The 20,829-nt window shown below is 31.8% G+C and overlaps 2 protein-coding genes and 1 pseudogene across 3 annotated transcripts; 1 reads left to right on the top strand and 2 right to left on the bottom strand.

Annotated features, from left to right (window-relative positions):
• Positions 1 to 971: 971 nt before the first annotated feature.
• Positions 972 to 3,693, bottom strand: LOC114186885 (O-fucosyltransferase 23-like). Its single transcript, XM_028074948.1, has 2 exons — positions 3,363 to 3,693; positions 972 to 3,137 (listed from the first exon to the last, which is right to left on the bottom strand). Exon 2 carries the CDS (start codon positions 2,890 to 2,892, stop codon positions 1,567 to 1,569), a length of 1,326 nt encoding a protein of 441 aa, XP_027930749.1. The 5' UTR covers positions 2,893 to 3,137; positions 3,363 to 3,693; the 3' UTR covers positions 972 to 1,566.
• Positions 3,694 to 5,624: 1,931 nt separating this feature from the next.
• On the top strand, positions 5,625 to 6,250 carry LOC114188569 (annotated as a pseudogene).
• Positions 6,251 to 13,715: 7,465 nt separating this feature from the next.
• LOC114187001 (putative E3 ubiquitin-protein ligase LIN) lies at positions 13,716 to 17,822 on the bottom strand. 2 transcript variants are annotated; one of them, XM_028075102.1, is made up of 7 exons: positions 16,584 to 17,822; positions 16,364 to 16,502; positions 15,330 to 16,273; positions 15,086 to 15,230; positions 14,680 to 14,934; positions 14,256 to 14,562; positions 13,716 to 14,016 (listed from the first exon to the last, which is right to left on the bottom strand). In XM_028075102.1, the coding sequence occupies exons 1-7, from the start codon at positions 17,615 to 17,617 to the stop codon at positions 13,886 to 13,888; spliced, it is 2,955 nt and encodes a 984-aa protein (XP_027930903.1). In that variant the 5' UTR covers positions 17,618 to 17,822; the 3' UTR covers positions 13,716 to 13,885. The 2 variants fall into 2 exon arrangements, with proteins under 2 accessions (XP_027930903.1, XP_027930902.1); XM_028075101.1 differs by having other exon boundaries at positions 15,086 to 15,233; positions 16,584 to 17,821.
• Positions 17,823 to 20,829: the final 3,007 nt, after the last annotated feature.

The raw sequence follows: 20,829 nt of genomic DNA, 5'->3' as shown, positions 1-20,829 counted from the left end.
TGGCACCTTTATTTACTTATGGGAATATTATGTTTTTAGTCATAAAATATGGAATCCAATTTTTTAAGAATAAAATAAAGTTTCATAAATTAAAAAAAAAATCCTTCAACGCTAAATTTGAAATTATAATTACTTTTCTAGAACGTTTATTATCTTTAAATTAAATTATTTAAATAATATTGTTTAAATATATAAAAAATACAAATATTTTCTTTATTTTTAAATTTGAGAAAGTAAAATTATTGAGTAAAGATGACAACATAGACCTATTTGGTCTTATAATCCACTTCAATTTTTATCTTTAAAAAGTGAATCCAGTTAGCCTGTCCAGCATAAAAATTCTAAACTAACTTTGTTGATTTGTCCCATATAATGATTGATTCACGTGTTTGTGGATCAGTACACATAAACAAAATGTTAAAGAAAATATTATACAAATAATTTAACAGTAACTTTATTTTAATGTTTTACATCTTTATTGTATTTCATAAGTTTACAATTAATAATAAAATTGAAATAAACTAGATAAACATAAGAAATATTCAAATACTAAAATAAAATAATATACAAAAGTTTTGTTTAACGTAAAAAATTAAAAGAAAAAAAAAATTAAACCCACAACATCTCCCACTTTTTTTTTCTAAATCTCACCATAATATTAAACCTTGTTTTTTCTTTTAATACAAGTTTCTTCGTAACAATGACTACAAACCGATCTTTATTCAAGTGACTAAATTGAAGTGTGAATACGAAGAAACTTTATGCACCGAAAAGTTAGGTTTCTCAAATAATATGAGTTGACAAGCTTTGGTACCTAAATAAAATCCATATTCACTCAACTACTCACCACCTTTAGCTTCATTCCTCAACTTAGGTGCAACCCTTCCTCCTACTCTTTTATGGCTTCCTTTGTTATTAAATTTTGGCTAAGACCAGAAACAAGATTACACTTCGGTGAGAACTCGCCAAAGTCAAATTCTCAAGACTAGAAAATCCACTAACAAGCTTTTGCATCAATAAGCACAAAATCTAATAAAATATAAGTCCTCTGTACTAACTAAACCTTGGTAACAGGTTATTTCTAAAGATGGAATTCTCAAGATCATCGTTTGCAGAAGAAAATAAAAGAGGGTCCACTATTTGTTTTTCTTTAATAACTAAAATGGGTCCACTTTGTAATCTCTCTAGTGTACGACAAAAATAGACACCACCAAAGGATACAGTTATAGAACTCTTCTCTCAACCTTTTGCAGTTCTCTCCCACGTGAACCCAATCAATCAACCACCCAATCTATAAACACAAGGTGTAAAGAAACCAAAACTTACCCTTTCCAAGGGACTTCGTTTTTTAACAACCAAAAAGTGTCAGACCTGAGAAACCTGTTTCAAAATAGTGGGTTCAATTTACACAAAGAGAAACTTTACCTCAAGTGTGTGTTCACTACATCAAAATCCTGCTTTCTAAGTTGTCAATCATGGCCAGAAGTGAAAATGTTGAGCCAAGAAAAAGGGACTCTTCATCTACTCAAAAGTATGCACAGGAATAATTAATTAAACAAGGCACTGTTAACAAGAGATGTGATTGGTGCCATAGCTGATAGATTGAAGATTTGATTCTGACATGTTTGTAACCCATCTCTTTGGACCATTTGATGTTCCTGGTATGTTGTAAGCATAAGAAGGCCATCTTACATTTTCTCCACACAAGTTGGTGCCATTCATTCTGATCATCTTCTGTGTTCTTTCAAGAACTATAAGACTTGAAAATGTTGAGAAACTGTTCCCCACAAAGGTATCAGCTCTTAGACACACTTCATAGTCGATTGCAGACTGAATTAAATAGGGATACTTCTTGTAAATTCCATCAACACCAAGTTTCTTCTTCTCAAAAGGAACAAACCCTTCCTCCCAATCATCAAGTATGGAAGAATTGTTTAGGAGTTTATCAGCAACAGCAAGATAAACAACCACTGGAGTCTTCAAACCAGCAATGTTCCTGACTCTTTCCACTATCTCTTTCTTGCCACTGCAGATTTGGTTCGTGTTCAATCGCCGCTCTAAATTTTTACAGTGAATCATCCAATCAATTTCTATCCTCATGTGGACAGCAACATATGGAAGGGGCTCAAAATAAGGTCCATCATTGGTGATATTGTTCTGCATTTCCACTGCTTCAGTGTTGCCGGTTATCTTTCCTTCAACAGCTCTAATCCTAGACACAACCCTGTCTACTTCCTTAGCAATCTCTTCTGTCAAATACAAGCACTCAAAAATCCTTGCATAGTCCTTCACAGGCCAATGATCATGCCACAAGAAAGGGTTCTTCCCTACAATCCTAATTACCTCGTGGTCATCAAAAGAGCCCTTGCCATGCTTCTTCAATTGTGACAAATCTTTCTCCATCGTCCACCTCCTGCCACTTCCCTTTTCCATTTCCAGCACTTGTGTTCTATTCAAGACATCTGAATAGCGCCCCAACCGGACAAAACCATGGCAGAGGGTATTAAACTTCTCAAACTGGAATATCTTGTCAAAGGAAATAGGTTGCAAGAGGTCAACTTCTTTGTAAAACAATGAGGCACTGAGGCTTGGCATCAACAATGTTCTGTTCAGCATTCTAGCAGTAAGACAGGCCCTTGCAAATGCAATCTTCTGGTTGTTTAATCCCCACACAATCTGGGGAGCTACCAAAAACTTATCTTGCCGGATTCCAAAATCGAAATTCAACAATGGAGTGCGTATATGTACAAGGTTACTCCATTCAATCCCTTCAAAACCAGGGAAGGATGGAAACAACAATGCTCTAAGAATCAAAACAGTAACAAACAAAATCATACATTTGCTAGTTACTGAATTCATTATGCCGATCGAAAACTTCGACAACACTTCCATGTATGATGATGATTCACTCTACCATGCAAAGCAAAGCATCACCATCTTTTTTTACTTCAACATAAAACCCAGATTACAGCATCACTTACAAAATTGATCATCATCGGTGTGGAGAAACCGTGCCAACAAATTTGAAGGTGAAGATCCAATTTTGAAGGACCCCACAATCTGACTCGACGGATGAAAGGAATAACGAGAAAAAACAACAAACTTGCAACAGAGGGTTCCACTCCAACAATGAATATCTACAAAAGAATAAGAAAGAAAAATCACAAGAATCAGCCACGAAATCGGGATGCTAAAAGATGAAATCTGACTATAAGTAACGACGATAAGTTCAACTGATCAAAGGAAGAAATGGGAAAACAGCCACCACAAACGAGACAGAAATGAGAAACACCATCATAGCCTATATTCCTGTAACGACCCAGATATTCGAAAAACAAAAGAAACACGAGACAATGACCCACCTTGAATAAACAAAATTTGGGAGGTGAGGATCCGATGGGGTGTGATGAAAAGTGAAAAAGGAGCAACCTTGAGGCAAAGAAGAGTATTTGAGATAAAAGAAAGATGGAAAAGAAAGGAAGAGTGGAGTGTTGGGAACAGAGAAGAAGGGACAAGAAAAGTTGGTAGAAGGAGAGAGAGTACAGAAAAAAGAGAAGGAAAAGTGAGGAATAAGATGAAGGTGAAGGAAGAGGACAAGGAAGATACGATGTTGCAGTTGCAGAGGGAATGCCTGGTGTGTAACAGAGCCAAAAACCAAGGCCAAAGTTGCGTATGTTACGGAAAAGCTTTAACCACGTTCACTTTTTTCCTTTTTTTCTTCTCCTTTTTCCATGTGCATATACCAGCTTAAGCGACTCAAATGGAAACTTTTATATCAAATATTAATTGTTAAAAAGGTCCAGTTTATATGCAGGTAAAGTACATAATTATTTTTAATTATTTTTAAGTGTTTTTTTTTATTATAATTAAATGAAAACTTTTATTGTAACGTTAAGCAAGAATATTATAATATCAGTACTAATATTACTATACTTTTGTTTGTTGAGGATTTATGGACCTAAGTTTAAGACATCTATCCACCTTAAATTTATTTATTATGTACTCTTGTTTAAATTTTATTTTTCTTTAATTTTCTTATATATAAGTAGGGTTGGTCCGACATGCACTTTGTCTATAAAATGTGGGTTACTTTAGCTCGTCTTACAATTTTCAACACGAGCAGAATAATCTGATTCATCTCGTATAAATACGGGTCTGTGAGTCTGCGTACCAGCCAACATTATTTTTTAATTATTATAAAACTTTTGATATTCAATAAATTGAAAAACTTTAATAAATTCACAAAATTAAACAAAAATTCTCATAACTTAGATTATAAATTAATAATTCAATATTTTCATCATAATATTCATATTCGTATTTTGATGTATTTTTCAAATTTTAACATATTAAAAAATACATAATACTTATATTTTTAATCATACAAAAATTTAAAACAAAGTCCAGAAAAAAAAAAAAACCATACAAACTTTTTTATGTGACAGTTGATCGACCCGCGCGACCTGCATACTTTTGAAGGTTTCGCACCGGTGTGTTCATTATCATGAGCGGACCGTATTTTTTTATGAGCGTATTTGTAATTAAAGAGCTTATCTTTTTATCATGCATGCGATTATTAATAAAATTTTGGAAAAGTAGACTAAAATAACATGCATCACATAAATTATGATATCTCTTTTGTATTGATATAGATAATATATAAGGTGATATTAGAATTAAAAAATTATACTTAGGAATATAAAAAATATATATTTTAACCCATTTTTAATCCATTATTTTAATGTCCAAAAACAAAAAAGGTCAACAAAATAGAGGTAGATGATTGGAAATATAAAATTTATAAGTACAACTGAACAGATAATTTGAAATGATTGATTGCAGAAATAGTAAATAACATGATATGTAATTTAAGTAATCGGATGTAAATTTGCGTTTTTTTTACAGTTAAGAAATTAGTTATGAATCAAAGGTATCATTTAAAAATATTATATATAATAAAAATATACTTATAAATTGAAAATTAAAGAAGCAAATAATTAAATATATATATATATATATATATATATATATATATAACATTTATGATATCTAATTATATTTAATTCCAACATTCAAATTCATTTTTATAAAAACCTATTTAAAATGTTCATGATAAATTAATTTTAGATTTAATAGTCTATTTCGAGCCTATTTATAAATATGTTAACACTATTAAAAACTATAATTATTGCGATTTTACAATCTTCATAGGATATTATTTTTTTGTTTAACCATATTGACTTAGTTTTACATTTGCTGTTTAGTTTCTTTTATTTCTGACAATGTATTTTTTGTTAAAATGGCACAACAATCTACCAATCATATTATATGTATATCCTGAATATTTGTTATGTTTAGATATACATGTTTTAATTTTATCATTTTGTTCCAGTGGAGAATGTCGTGAACTGGGGTTTGGTATGTTTTTAAGTTTAACATCTTGTACATCCCAATATTATGAAAGTATATATTGTTTTATAATTTAATGTGACATCCCATTTTAAATAGAGTAGTCTACTAAAAATTAAGCATCATATAATTATAATGTAAAAGAACACATATCATGAAGCATACATGTGACCGGAATGATTATCCCTGCCCGATGGGTCTACATCCATCCCTGAATGTCGTCGGGTACTGTTCACTTCCCCGCCATTCTTGTAACCGTCACCTGTAATCCGCGCAGGTGTGTCCGCACCCCCCTGAGTGGACGAGAAAGAAAGGATTTTTCGGAGACTTCGTTCCAGACCCAGGAGTCAACTTTCCCGTATGAGCATTCGGTACATGTATCAGTCCGTGAGTGAAAGGGTCACCACTACTGAGGATCTCCCCCCTAATCTTAGATAGGTCGTCTGAGGGTTCGCCGCGGTTCATTGTTGTGCTTACACACTAGGCTACCCTTCTCCGAAAGCTCCGCGGGACCACCTACCACTAGTCTTCGGCCGGAGGGGTTTATTGCACAAAAACGCCGGGACGCAGGCTCCCGAAGAGGGAAGCCCAACGAATGTCAGATGCAAAGCCCCGCACCTCATTAAGATCATATTGGCATACTCTCCCAAAAAAAAAGAGCAGACCCCATTGAAGACGAGAGTGAGGTACAACAAGGCCATTTCTGTCCACCGCCCTTCTCACGGAGCCGTACGTGGACGTTACCGTTCATACAGCTCCCAGCCGACAAGCAGTTAGCCTCCCTCTACAAGAAAGAATGGAAGTATGGATGAATCGACATCAAATAAAATATTATCCATAGTATACTTGGAATAAAAGCTTAGACACACCATAATTGTCATAAAAAGGACACAAGGGTACTATTGTTTTACAAAAGATTGCTCATAGAGCAAGGAATCTAAATAAACAAGAGTTCTTCCAAAAGTGGCTCAACAGTGAGCCATAACGCAGACTAAGGGGACTACTCTACACAGCAGTATCTTCACCATCCTGAGTTCTACCAAGGGTTCCACATATGCTCACACCAATAAATTGGTGATCATTGCAAAAGAGAAAGCAAAGCAAGGAACAGACAAAAGTGAAAGGGTAAGCTAGAGTAAAATATTTTAACATGTTGTCAAGCAACCAAATGATAAAACAGGTTATAATCAAACAAAGCAGTAGGCACCCAAATCATGTGAAAGCAAACAATTGCAAGACTCTATAACTCAATATCCGGATCATACTCTTGATATAGAATTCTAAAGGAAGTATGCACCTGTGTTGGTTTCGGCAAGGGATTATCACCCAACCACACACAGGGTTAATCCTCTAATGTCTTAGGCCCAATATGTTCCAAGACTAGGACCTCCTGCCACTTTCACCACATAAATCATTCTGCTCTATGTGAGCGTGAACGATTATTAGAGTTCAGGATACCTTTCTTTATCTAGACATCTCCTATATCAAGGTATACACTAACTACCATTACCAAGAGTTTCCCTTGAAACTCTTTTACCAACAAATTTCCACATGCCATCTCAAGAATTCAATTTTCATGCCATTCCACCACCAACCACAAAACAAGTCATGCTTTCCATACCAACATTTTCACTATCAATCTCATTAAAGCATACAAACAGGCATGATCATCTATATTGAGTAAGGGAAAATTAAAGAAAACCATCATGAAACAAACAACAGTCAACACAGCGTCTCCTACCTGAGTTTCATAGGAATGACTTAAAAAAAACATGTATTATCATTGAAAATCTGACATTTGTTTTAAACTTACAAATATATAAATAGTTTTAATAATATTTGACAGTAGCATATAAAATTAAAACCCATTGTTAAACTTGCATGTGAAAGACTTTGAACAAATTATGTTAAATTGGTAATTGGTAATTAATGCATTTAAAAATAAACATTTTTCTTTTATAATAATGAGAATAAAAATTATTGTCATTTATTCTTATACAAGGATCAAAGATATTGGTATTCTAAAATGTAACAAAATGATTAAAATTTTATCAGAAAACTAAAAGAATATTTATTATTATTATTATTATTATTATTATATATATATATATATATATATTGACCTTTACTAGGAGAGGAAAGACATTACTAATTATGAGATGAAGGAAAAAGTAACAGGTCTGAAAATCAATACATGTATGGATTCATGATAACACTTGCAACAAAATAATGTCTTTTACAACAGTGTATTATGTTCTCATCAAACTAGTTTACTCTGGTGAAAATAGTTACATATATAATAATTTAAAATTTTTTTTAACCAAAATATAATTTACCCAGAAGGGAATACTCCTCACATTTATACTTTTATCTAGATTTTTAATTTTTACAAAACATAAAATGTACTCGATGCAATTTGAAAATTGTCAAGGGACATGCCATTTTTAATGTAAGCATCAACACCTTAAATTATTTTCCACAAATCCTGCACAGGGGAAATTTTCAATAAAGAATAATTTAAACAAGATATCAATCCACAAATGTTTAAAAAAAAACAATTTTACTTAGTTCATACTTCAACATAAACCCAAGTCTCCAGAGATTGAGACCAAAGGCAAACTATTTTTATGAATAAAATCTCAACAAATAAATAAAAGTATCTAATGTCAATGATTCAATGCGGGCAACAATCAACATCTAAAATTTCAACCAAGGAAACTATGTACAGAAAACAACATACCCTTAAAAGGATAAATATTAAATACAGTCAGATACTATACCAATAAAAGTACAGAAATGATGCACCTTGTCCAGCAACAGTTAAATTACAAGGTGCTTTCTGTCACATAAATCTGATGCCTATATAGAAAGCATAATAACTTTAAAAAAACATAAACTCTAACTTCTCTTACCTCGAATGGAGCTAAACGTTCTTAAAGGACTCTTGGTGGAAGAGAACCAGGACCAAGAACAGCTTAATGAGCTGAAAACAAACACACAAGCACGAAAAAGAACTTAGATTTGATAGAGATTAAGGTAGGACTAGAACTTAGGAGCTGAAAACAAAAGGAAGCAAGGGAAGGAATCAACTTACGTGGTAGAAAGATGTTTTAGCTATGGAAATCAAGGAACTTGTTCAAGCCCTAGTAGAGCTTTCTGCTTCAGCACCAGAGACACAAAGAGGACTATTTTCTGTAAAAGTGACAGAATGAAGGGTAAGTGACTGTGAGGGGGGTCTTAGGGTCCAAAGTGGACTGAACTTGGACCCTTAAATGGTTACGTCCAACCCCTCTTTAGGACAGAATTTAAAATAGAAAGAGGAGTCTCACATTTAATGTTTCTTTCATTTTTTACAATTTATTGTTTTGTGGTATATATTTATATAATCTATAATCTATAATTATATAATATATTTTTTCTGTGCTACAACTACTTAATCTTAATTTTTTTTTATTATATAATTATTTATTTATTTTAAAGATTAACAATTACTTTTATATATTCTTTATAAAACTATTCTATTAATTATTATCTTTTATTTATTAATAATCTTTTGTTATTTTACTTTATATATTAACTTAATAAATAGTATTATAATATAATATAATATAATATTATATTATATACATTTAAAAATCATGCGCACAGACTTAATATCACCTATGTTTAATTACGGTAGTTGAATATTAAATAAATCTTATTTTCTGTTCAAATAATTTGTAAACACAAAATTAAAAAATATGTACTTTTCAATCCTGATAGATTTAATGTTACTTTTATCTTTCCTTTTTCTTTTAAGTCAAACCGATTAATTAAAGTAAACTGTTTTGATGTTTTGATTGATTTAGAATATTATGAGTAGAATAGATATAATTACTTAAATTAATTTTTTCTCAAAAGAAGAGCAACACAGAGTGTAAATGTTTGAGCCTTTCTTTGACATATAAAAGAGAAGGATTTTTTTTTTTTATATATTCATGGAGCCCTTAAGTAAAATTATAAGGTTATTGCTTCTGCACTCTCCACAAGTACTAACTACACCTCCTCAATAAAAGAAAAAGGATTAAATATATTTTTTGTCCTCCAAGGTTAAGTAAATTTTAAAATTAGTTCCTTTTCAAACTTTATACTAATTTAGTCATTCATCTTTAGAAATGTACGAATTTAGTCATTCTTACCAAATTTTGTTAAGGTTATCTGAAGTTTCAAGCATATTTCATGATAGTATTGAATTGTTTACACCGTTTGACACACTTTCGGTTCAATGTTAACTTAAATATTATCATAAAATGCATTTAAAATGTCAAATAAACTTAATAAAATTTTGTAAAAAGAACCAAATCTATACATTTTTAAAAATGAAGGAATAAATTGATATCAAATTTAAAAGATTGATTAATTTCAAAATTCACTTATATTTAAAGGATAAAAACATATTTAACTATTTAGAAAAAATTCCAACTACCATTGCGGTCATCATCGTGGTCACCACTTTCCTCATAATCGCCGCTGTTGCAATCGCCACAGTTGCAAGAAGAAGACAGGGAAATCACTGTAGAGGAAGAAAAAGAGAGAAAGTACAAAAATGAATTGTGCCGGAAAGTTCTTTCTGTAAAACTTTCGAAACATATTTTATGCGTTCAAAAAACTTTTGTTTCGAAAATCTTGTTCCGATTTTTTGTTTTTCAAAAATTCTATTCGGAAATCTCATTCTCTAAATTTCAGAAAATTTATTTTGGAGAGTTATCGGACTCTGTGTTCCGAAAAAATCTCTTATAAAGAAGATAAAATGGTCATTTTCAATGTTTGAGGGGTGCGTGACAAAATTGATGGGGTGCATAAAGTAAAAGTCGAATTATAAATTTTACTTTGTTTTTTTAACCGTTCAAGTTGAAATTATGATAGCAAGTTCGCCGTTTTAAACATTAATGTTGTGTTCGCTTCCAGTCATGTACTATTCAAATAGATGGAGTTGCAAAGAACAAGTGTGTTTGTTTCTGTAAATTTGAAGGTGATAGAAGGAACGAACAGGTAAGAGAGTGTATTATTTCAATCTTCACATAGTTGAAGGGATGAGCAATAATTTACTATTTATCCAATGCAAATAACAAAAATTGTCATTCACTTCTTTTTTTCAAATAAACGTGTGTTTGGTAGTGGTGGTTGGTTTGTGGTGTGGTGCTGTAGTAGCTTTGCCTTCACCATAATAACTAATAATATTATTAGTTTTTGTAATTCAACAAACAATTAAAACAAAATTTCAGCCAATCAAATTTTATTTTAAATTTATTATACCTATTAAATTTTTATTTTAACTAAATAGCTTATATTTTCCATTATTCTAAATTAATTTTACCTAAATAAAATTTATTTTCTCTTGATTTTAATTATAGGGACAAAAGAGTAATTTTATAATTTAATCTATTAAAAAAAATTTATTTGTCACATCTATCAAATTATTCACAAATTTTCATAAACTTTCTCTTCAAATCCCTTTATCTATCCCTCAAAACAAACAACACTATAATCACCTCTTTATCTCTTCAAATCCATCAACTTACTCTCCTTCAAATCATCTCCTTGAAATGAACACAACCTAAGATTATGTAATTAGAAAGATCAGTTTTGTAATGTTTTTCTATTTTAAGTTTTTTTTTTTGTTGTTCATATTTGAAACATTATTATTTTGATATGATAAACACTTGTTTCCACATTTAATTTGATACTTTTATACCTATATTTGATATTAGTGGATATTTTCTTTATTATGAGCAATTAATTGGCTTTAGAAAACACGGCCTACCTATTCCTTCCAAAACCTTTGGAATGTCTCACGTGAACTTATGAATCTAAGGAAGAGAATAAGAAAAAAGAAAAGGAAAAGCAAAAATGGTTGTGGTTAGTGAGAGAGATATACCATATAGTATCTCAAGTATGGAAAGAAAATAACAGTATGTGATGGGTTTATATTTTATCAAGTATGTGATGGGTTTATATTTTATCATATATATGGTTATGCTTACAGTGACAGAGAAATTGTGGTTACATGTATGATAACTCCTTTTTGGTTATGATCATGCGGTTAGTCATACTGGTGGATTTATATATTTTTAAACATATATGTGATTCTATATATATATGACATTGGTTTTATATATATGAGATCATTTAACACAAAAACTTTAAGACAATTATGTTATGAGTCTTTATTCTTATATAATTATATAGTGTTTAACTTCGTCTTTTCTATTCAATGTGAGACTTTGACTCGTACTTGAATTATTTTCAATATAAACCCCATTAAAGTGAAGTCTAGATTAATCTGAAGACTATTACCTGATTTGGTTAGGAGTAGTAGTAGATGATTAATTTGCAGAAATTTAAAGAGAAAGTTTATGGAGTAATTTAAGTACAAATTTTAATGATATACATGATCAATTTGATTGAAGGTTGATAATTTCTTTTAGAGAAATAATTATTTTAAAAGAAATTTATAAAGTAATGGGACCATGAATCCACTTTTCTTTGGCCCTCTCCTTATGCTGGTTCCCTCTCTCCGTTGGAATCAAGTGATACCATATCCACAACTTTTAACACCCTAACTTTTGTTGCGGAATTCTCTTACATGTAAAATATACTTTATATCCTTACATTTACACGTAAAATATTTATATACTTACGTTTAATTATGTCCTCTAGTATATATATAATATTATTTTTAAATTTAAACCTTAAAATAATAAATTTATGAATTTTTTTACTTATGTATATTATTCACGTTAGTCATTTTTCCAGCTCTCATTGAATTTTCACCAACTTTGAATAATGTGATTTGAAAAAGGAATCTTACAAGAGTTTAAACTTAGCAATTCAGAATTCCTTTTTGACGAGTTGTGTTAACCATACGCAATTCCATTTTTGTGGTCCCTCCTTTATATTCTCTTAGATGCCATGTTCATATCCTCCAAGGTTTGACACAGCATTGTTAGTACAACATTGCATACAAAAAACTGCAATAAAGAGTGGCACGTGATGACGTGAACATTGGAAGAAGGGAAGAAAGGGGACCATAGATATTGTTGCTGTACTTTCTGCAATATTGTGGCTTAGATTGCTATCTTCTCTTGCAGTGATGCTGTTTTCACGTAGGGATGGCTCTCCCATATGCATTACAGGACAATGCAACAAACGTATTGATTGGGATACCCATTAACTTATAGCAAAATCAACGTTTATTCATTCATTTCTCATTCACTCTATTCTGCTCCAATCAACAAACACATTTGTCAAAATGCATTTGGGGTCCCCGATTGGATCATGCTTCATACCTCAACAAGAGGGTTTATGATATCAGTTTTTTTTTTATCTTTTGCTCCAAAATAGTGGTAGAATGAGTAAACTCCTATTCTACTACTACAGTTACATAGGCACCAACCAATGACATATTTGGTAGTTATCATAGGTTATATAGGTTTTGTTACAGTTTTTCAGTTTGGAGCTTACGAAAGAAATTAAAGAACTGTTCCCTCCGAATTACATGTCAAATTATTTGATGCAGTTTGTCTGCTATTATTGACAACAAATGGAGAATTTTTTTTCTTTTTTTTATTCAGCAGATTCTGTTTATAAGAAGAGGTGGATGCTCGCCCTGTTGCAGTCTGGAAAAAACAGTTGCACATGAAGAACTGAGTAAGAGATAACTTGTTATCCATGTGTAAGCAAATAAAATAAAAATTGAAGTTCCCTCTTTTGTCTTCTATTTCCTCTGTTTATCACGTGAGGGGGTGAATAAAAGACAATGTGGGATTAGTACAAATTTTGTTATCTCGGAACAAACATAAAAACTGAGATCCACACCAAGTTGCATGTTCTAACACTTACTTTTCGTAAAAGACATGTTCCAATCAATACAAAGAGTCTAATTTATTGGAAATTCCTGATCGATTAAGAATAACGTCAAATTATAATATATAAGTGTGATATAATCTTCACCATTGTAATTTGAGTATACATAAACTTACCTACTAAGATGTTTTCAGAGCTATTTAGAGCATGTCATGTTCATTCATTCGCGTGAGAGGGATATGATATGTTGGATTTTGATCCTTACTTTAGAAGTCGGTTTTGTGATATTGACTTAGATAGAAACTCTTCTAAGGACTTTAATCTTCTTATTTTTCTCTTGCGTAAGTATTTACGGGGAAAGTTGTCCAAACATGTCCCAATGTACTATACTGAAGTCACTTTTAGACCCACTTTTGTGTTCCCTTATTATTGAGTAGTATATTTGGCTAAGCAAGCTTTTCTGAAAGTGAAATCATAAGCTATCTTGAATAAAGCAGATATTCGTTTCCTTTGATACAAATATTCCCTTTCAAGCTAATCAACTATACAAGACAAAGATGAGTACAATCTCATATATATTATCAAAAAGAAAGAACATTGGAAGACTAAAGAAAATGAAGCTTCTTGCCAATCATTGTCGCAATTGCAAGCTTCTTTTTGAGAAGATTGCAATGACCTCGTTGGCCGTCCAAGTCACTAGGGAGAGATTTCGGAGATGTGTGAGTGAGTCTTTGTCCAATGATGGTAAATCGGAGACACATCCTGATACCAAGGACAAATGAAAATGAAGAACATTCAAAAAAGGATACTATATTTTATGATAAGAACCTGTTATGCAGCTATATTTTTGTGAAGTAAACAGTAGCAGTTAAAAAATGTTTTACACCAGTACCATGCAATTGAAAATTTATTGATTTATGTAGTTTTATTTCATGGAAGAGACCATGATACAAAACATAAAGTGTGGGAGAATATTTAGGAGATGGCTAAAGTTTTAATACCTGAATATTTGACAAGGTATAGCAATGAATATGATGCTAGAACTCTTTCCTCAACATCTTTATCATAATCCAAGGATTGTAGTAATTGTGGTCTTAAGATTGAGAATACCATTGGTGGCAACATTGTATCTTCAATTAAATTGAGGTAGCTGCTCATCCATGAAATGGTTATGAGACTTGCTCGTGCTAAACATGGAATTCCATTGGCTATGGTATCTGCAAGTGCTGATAGCAAATTCTTGTATCCATTGTTGAACAAGACAAGGGCTTTTCTTTTTTGCCAACTTTCTGCTTCTTCCTCCACATTCTAGTAAGTGACACAACCAATCAACAATTTTTTATGTGCTAAAAATAGGAACAGTAAGTACTAGAAGCAACAAACAATTCAAATATTGTGCATGGAATGATTGTAGCCAAAGTCTACCTTGTGAATTGAATCATAAACAACATTTTCCTTGCCCGGATATGAATCTTCAAAGCAAATTTCTCTGAAACCTGCTTTTTGTAAAAGAGAATTTTCCATTAATGGTTCCCCTGAATGAGAAAAGTGACCTCCTAATAGGTATAGAGCTCGTGCTGATTGCTGTTGCTCTCTATCATTACATGCTTGACAATTCAAAGCTGCTACAAGTGCTTGGATTGCTTCTGATCTGTATAAGCTTCCCTTGAAAGGATCTTCCTGCAACACAACTGCTACTGCATTTGTGAACTCTTCAAAACATGTAAATCAATTCAATATAGAATCATGGAATGAAAGTCACAGAACTTAGACCATTGTTCACAACCAATATTTCCGTAAAGCACTACTAAGTTAAATGAAAAAGAATTACCATAAGATCAAGCAGCAACAATATTACTGCAACTATAGGGCGTTCTTCAGGTGGAGCCTTCTCAAGGTAAATGAAGAAAACGTGCATTACGTTTATGCCACTCCATCCATCTTTAAGTCCTCTTAAGAAATTTAAAGTCTTTGTTCTTCTGGTATGAAATTAAAGTCCTCTTAACATTTTCAGATAGAAGAAAAAAGGTAAACCAAGAAGAAAAAATCTAGAGAGGTAAGTGATAAGCACATACTCATCAAGGCAGAGCAACTCGACCAGCACAGACAAGGCATAGCCACTGGAATTTTGTTTACTTCCAACAACAATGAGTTCAAGTAATGAAGTCTTGTTTATGTTGTCAGCTAAGAAACTTCTGCAGCTTCCTTCGGCGCGAATGCAACATGAAATTATCATAGCAGCATTGTTTCTCTCGTGGATCTCTCCTTCGATCCTTGCCATTAGCAGGGTCAATCCCCCAAGTGAAAGTACTTGCCTTGCATTTTCTAAGTTCTTATCTTCATCAAAACCAGTAAGAAGTTGGTCCAAAACATAGAATGCTGCCACTTGAGGACTGCATTGTACTGTGAAGAGGGTCTGCAATTTGTCTCCAAATTCCAGCACTCGAAGGATCAATGGCACCCATTCTGAAGATAGCATCTGCTTTGCCTTTGGTTGTGATAGATAAAGTAGAACTGCAGCCTTTAGAAACAGACTAGTGCTTCTTAGAAGCCTCACAAATATTTCTAGTTGAGGATCAGAGTTCAGTATAATTTGCTTAATTGCACCATTCCTTCCTATTAATTCTGCTAAAATTGATATGATCAATTCAAGAATCTCATCATTGGTTGAGGAAAATAACACCTCAAGCATAGCTTGAACTACACTAGGCTGTGTCAGTGCTTCTTCAATTAGAGGATCACCAGGAGAGTTCAACCAAGCTTTAGTAATCACACGAATAGCGAATTCACAGTCACTTAGAATATCTGACGAACCTATAGTTGTAATAGCTCCAGCAAAATCTCTTGAAAGAACAGCTGAAGCATTCTTGGGTCTACGGTTGCTGTTCTCAAAGCTTTCCTTTGGAATGAACCTGCAAGAAAGACACTGAAAATAGTCCAATCTCTGCGACGTTGGCCATAATTGAGCTTGATTTTTGCCAAAATGACTTGATCTTCCAACAAATACCCTATCTCCTTTCTGTACGAAGTAAGGAGATTACATCAGAAGTGAAATTCTATAATTTGAATCAGACAATTTCATCTGCGAATTGTAAGCACAGAAGATAACCTGAACTGAACTGTTTTTGCATTCATCTTCATACAACTTTTCATCAATCTCTAGGCCTGTGGTAATTCTCAACACTCCATTTTGGTCACCAAGACCAGAAGGTTGCTGCTCTAGTTTGGAGCCGAACACTGTCTTGAATCTGTTAAAGAAAACCATAAACATAAAATCACTTACAGAAAGATGGTTGTGGTGGTGAATGTAAGATATTAATATCACTTACAAGTTTTGGTTGATTGAGGAATTTGAAACAAAAGAATCTGAAGACCTTCTTGATAATCTGTAACTTGGCCTTGATGGCAAAGAGACATTAGGAATAGGTGGCTCACTGGCCCCAACTTTAAGCCATTGCTTGTAATACTGAGCAAACAGAATAGTCCCTCTATCAATCTTTTCATTGTAAACTTTGTTGTGCACCTTCATTTTCTGTTCCTTCTCACCATGAGCTTCGTTTGAAAGGAACTCAAGCCCAGTGTTGTACCAAATTTTGACATGGAGAAGATGGGGAAGAAACAAATGCTCCCAAAGGTCAGGAAGCAAGTAGGTTCGAGAAAAACTCGGAGAATCACAAAACACTTGCAGTAAATGCTTAGAGGCAACCCTGTCATTTTTCTGCAGCTTGTAAGCTACTGCCAGATATAGCTGAGCACAAGCTGAGAGATGTGAATTTAGCACACCACAGGTTGAAGCATCCCTGGAAGTTTTAGAATTCGAAGTAGCAACTACGCTTAAAAGCTCAATGGAACTCCTTAACCTTTTGATCATCCTCACCTGTTCCGTTGTTCCTTGACTTTCTACTAATCTATCAATTTTCTTCATACCCAATTCCATGTTCACAAAAACCTCATCACCTGCATCCTTTCTTCTTCTTCTGTCCAAGAGAGAACTACACTTCTCTCGGATTGTTTTCCTGAAAATCTCATCTTTCACATATCTTCCTATGTAGCCACTGAGGACAGCAATCACTGCTCCAATGGCAACTTCATCCATCAAGGTTCCTACCCTTCTTGAATCTGCTGACACCAGTGACTTAGAATTTGATCTTTCCGAAGCAGAACCACCCCTTTTGCGTTGAGGAGAAGAAGAAGAAGACACAGTTTTTGATGAATTCTTCTCTACCTTGTGCTTGGGTGAAGGAAGGCCTTTTGGATCATGACAGATGTATGAAGGAAGTGGTTTTTTCTCATGCTGTGAAAGTCTGTGTTTAGGTCTCTCCGGGGTTGGACATTGGGCAGAATATTCTCCAAAGGCAGCCATATGCTGGTGAATGAGAAATGGGTTGAAAGAGAAGTATGAAGCAAGAAGGGCTTCAATGACATTCTTGGAACTCGAATGAAACAAATATACGAAATAAAACAGTGACAGCTAGATTAGCTATAGCAGGAAAGAGGCACAGCAATGAAGACAAAGAAAGGGTTGGATTTGGTGAACGGTGAATCTTTTAGGCCATATTTTAAATTATAATGTTCTGCTCTGTAAAGGCAAACACCCCTTTGGACCAGCTTTCTCATCTCAGTGAAACTGTCACCACATTTCTAAACAACACTCACTTGCAATTGCAAATTGCTTTCTTTGTTTAATTACACCATGCACATGATAACTACATCTCTGCCACTGAACAATGTCAATTATCACAACAAAAAATATTACTTTAATTCGAAGTTGTTGTTTTTTCATTAACAACACAGTTCCCTTTATTTAACTTTCTATGTTTGTTTTAACAAGCTCTTGTTTTATGCTCTGTTATGAGTGATGTCGTGTCGTTCTTCTGGTTTTTCCCCGCAGATAGTGGCTTTAGTTACTGCTTTCTGATACTTTCTTGTTTGACCTCACTGTTGGATTTTGTTTTTCTATACAGTCACTTGCTAATTGTATAACTTATTTATAGCATGCAGAAAAAGTACTTTTGTGTCAATAAGCGATTAAAACAAAAAAAATAAAATTATTGATTTTAATACTACCAAAAAGAACTAATTTAAAACTATTATTTAGTTCATTGATAGTGCAGTACCTTTTATAAAGCTTTTTATATTTGATTCTAAATCAGTTATTACTTTTATATTCTGCTACGAAGTATGGCTGGTGATTGTTCTCGTGGTCCTTCATGCAGATAGTGGCTTTGGTTAATGCTCACTTCTGATATTTCATTGTTTGATTTCTCTTCTGTTTGTTTTTTTCTTAATCCCGTTTGAAAGTGTTCTAAAAAGTATTCTTTTAATAATAGATTTTTTTTTATTTGAAATGGCTGTGTAAGTGATTCAGAATTTGAGTGGGATTACTTTGGTAACACTTTTCAACTAAAAAATTTCACTTTTTATAACTATCAAAAAAATAATGTTTTAACTACTAAATTTTTGACAATTTTTTCTTATAATTTTAAGTGATATTTTTTAAGTAATTTTTTATTTTTTCAATTTTTTATTAGCATGTTTTTCTTATAACATTTATTCTTAGAATGAAAGGATGATAAACAATAAATTCTGACTACCCAATAAATTATATCAAAGTGTGACCACCAATAATTGAATCGAAAGTAACTAAATATAATAAATATTTAATTTTAAAAAAAAACGAGGTATTCAGTGTCTAAAAAGTTACCTGCAAAACGACGGCAGTCACCATTACAGATGCAACCAGGACTCACTTTTTTCGACGATTTGTAATGTGCGTGTTCTGTTTCGCTTTGGAAATTCCTATAATCAATTTTTAAAATTAATATATGCTAATAAATTATTTGGAACATTCAAAATCAATTAAAAATGATAGATTCATATTAAAATAAAAATAACTTTTTTTAGTTTTTCTATCCATTAAAATCAATTTTCTCCCTCAAATAGAATCTATTTCTTCAAATATTTCCATTGTTTTTCTTCGACGCTAGACAAACCAACGGTTCCTTAATTCAAACTTTGTTCCATTCATACATTAACTTCACCTGCTGCTGCCTCTGCTGCACATGTTCAAACGTAAAAATGATGTCAATAATTTAGTGTAAATGACTGCATGTTAAATTCGTTAAAAAAAAATTACTGTCAGATCTATTTTCCAGTTCATTGGGTGACAAACAAACTAATTAATCTTATTTGCAATAATATAATTACTATTAGTCAAAAAGAGTTTTTATATATGACAATAATTCAACATAAAATTTTATGTTAAATAGATTATCTTAATGATGTTTGACTAATTTTTTTATATCCCGATATCAATGGACCGAGATTTGATTAACGTTTAAAATTCGGCAAAAGTGTTTTTATAAATTTTATTTATGATAATATAAATAAAACAAATTGTTATTACATTTTAGACGTTCAGTGATAATTTCACTTTAAAGAAATTAGTCTTCGACATTCATAAGAAATGTTCTTGTGTAAACTAAGAAAAAACAAAACTCTAATTATGAGATGCTAGTGTTTGCATATACAAAATAAGAATATTGCTAGCGATGGTCTCAATAAAATTACTAATAATTAAAAAATAATAATTTTACTATTATTAAACTTGTAATGTAACTTAGTAGTAAAATTAGATGGAAGGATGAGAGAAATTGTAGATTCAATTCTTCCACATTTAAAAATTATAAGATTAATCAGGTAGAAGATAGAAAAAGTTGTGAATTTAACTTTCTATTAATAAAACATTAATAATAATTTTCTCTTTATTAATTATGAAAAAATAACAATTAAGTGTTATTAGTATTTTTTAATAAAAAGACACTTTTATGCGAGAATAAGATTATCTTTTGAATATTTATCTAACAAAATAGACAAGTTATAAACATATTCTCAAATGGCAATAATTTATTAAACGATTTTTTAAAAGAACAGCACTATAGTTGTCATTGAAGTAACAAAGTGGTTAACACTGAAACCTGGTATGGGAAGTGTTTCATAACAACGTTCAACAACTATTATATTCCACATCCTCTTTGGCAACCATTTTAATTTGTATGTTTGGATCTTTACTTTCATGATAAATGTAATTTTGAATAATTATTATTACTTTTCTTTAACTTAAAACTTACTTTTTGAAGTTTCACAGTTATAACATAACAAAACAAGTAAAAGCATTTAACGCATATGAGAGAGTAATGGAATAAAATGAAAAGGAAAAAAAGTATTTAGTATAAAGCTACTTGAAAGAGATAAAATTTATAATGTTAACAATTTCATATCTACAGGATATAAAAGTAGATATAAACCATTTGTAATCCGGTTTTATATAATTAAATTAAACTAAACTAAAATTCAGTTATTATGTATTTGAAATCTATCTTATTAATATTTGTTAATTATTAAATATATCGTATTATTCATCATCGGATCATTATCAAACAATCTATTAATACATAATCCCAAACTCAAAACGTATAACCTCAATGTAATAAAAAATAAGTTAAAAATCTCACCTTAACTGAAAATAAAACAAATTTTCAATATTTATCGATCTAAACCTTTCCTTCAATTCAA

The sequence above is a fragment of the Vigna unguiculata genome, chromosome 6 (assembly GCF_004118075.2).
Source record: "Vigna unguiculata cultivar IT97K-499-35 chromosome 6, ASM411807v1, whole genome shotgun sequence".
Lineage (NCBI taxonomy): Eukaryota > Viridiplantae > Streptophyta > Magnoliopsida > Fabales > Fabaceae > Vigna > Vigna unguiculata.
This window is presented reverse-complemented; position numbering and strand designations above follow the sequence as displayed.

What these genes read in the sequence shown, in the direction of transcription:
- LOC114187001 (XM_028075101.1), bottom strand. Translation starts at nt 17,617, where the DNA reads ATGGCTGCCTTTGGAGAATATTCTGCCCAATGTCCAACCCCGGAGAGA. An exon ending in GAGTTGCTCTGCCTTGATGA is followed by an intron (nt 15,234 to 15,329) that starts GTATGTGCTTAT and finishes ATTTCATACCAG; the next exon opens with AAGAACAAAGACTTTAAATT. An exon ending in TTTATGATTCAATTCACAAG is followed by an intron (nt 14,563 to 14,679) that starts GTAGACTTTGGC and finishes GTCACTTACTAG; the next exon opens with AATGTGGAGGAAGAAGCAGA.
- LOC114186885 (XM_028074948.1), bottom strand. Translation starts at nt 2,892, where the DNA reads ATGGAAGTGTTGTCGAAGTTTTCGATCGGCATAATGAATTCAGTAACT.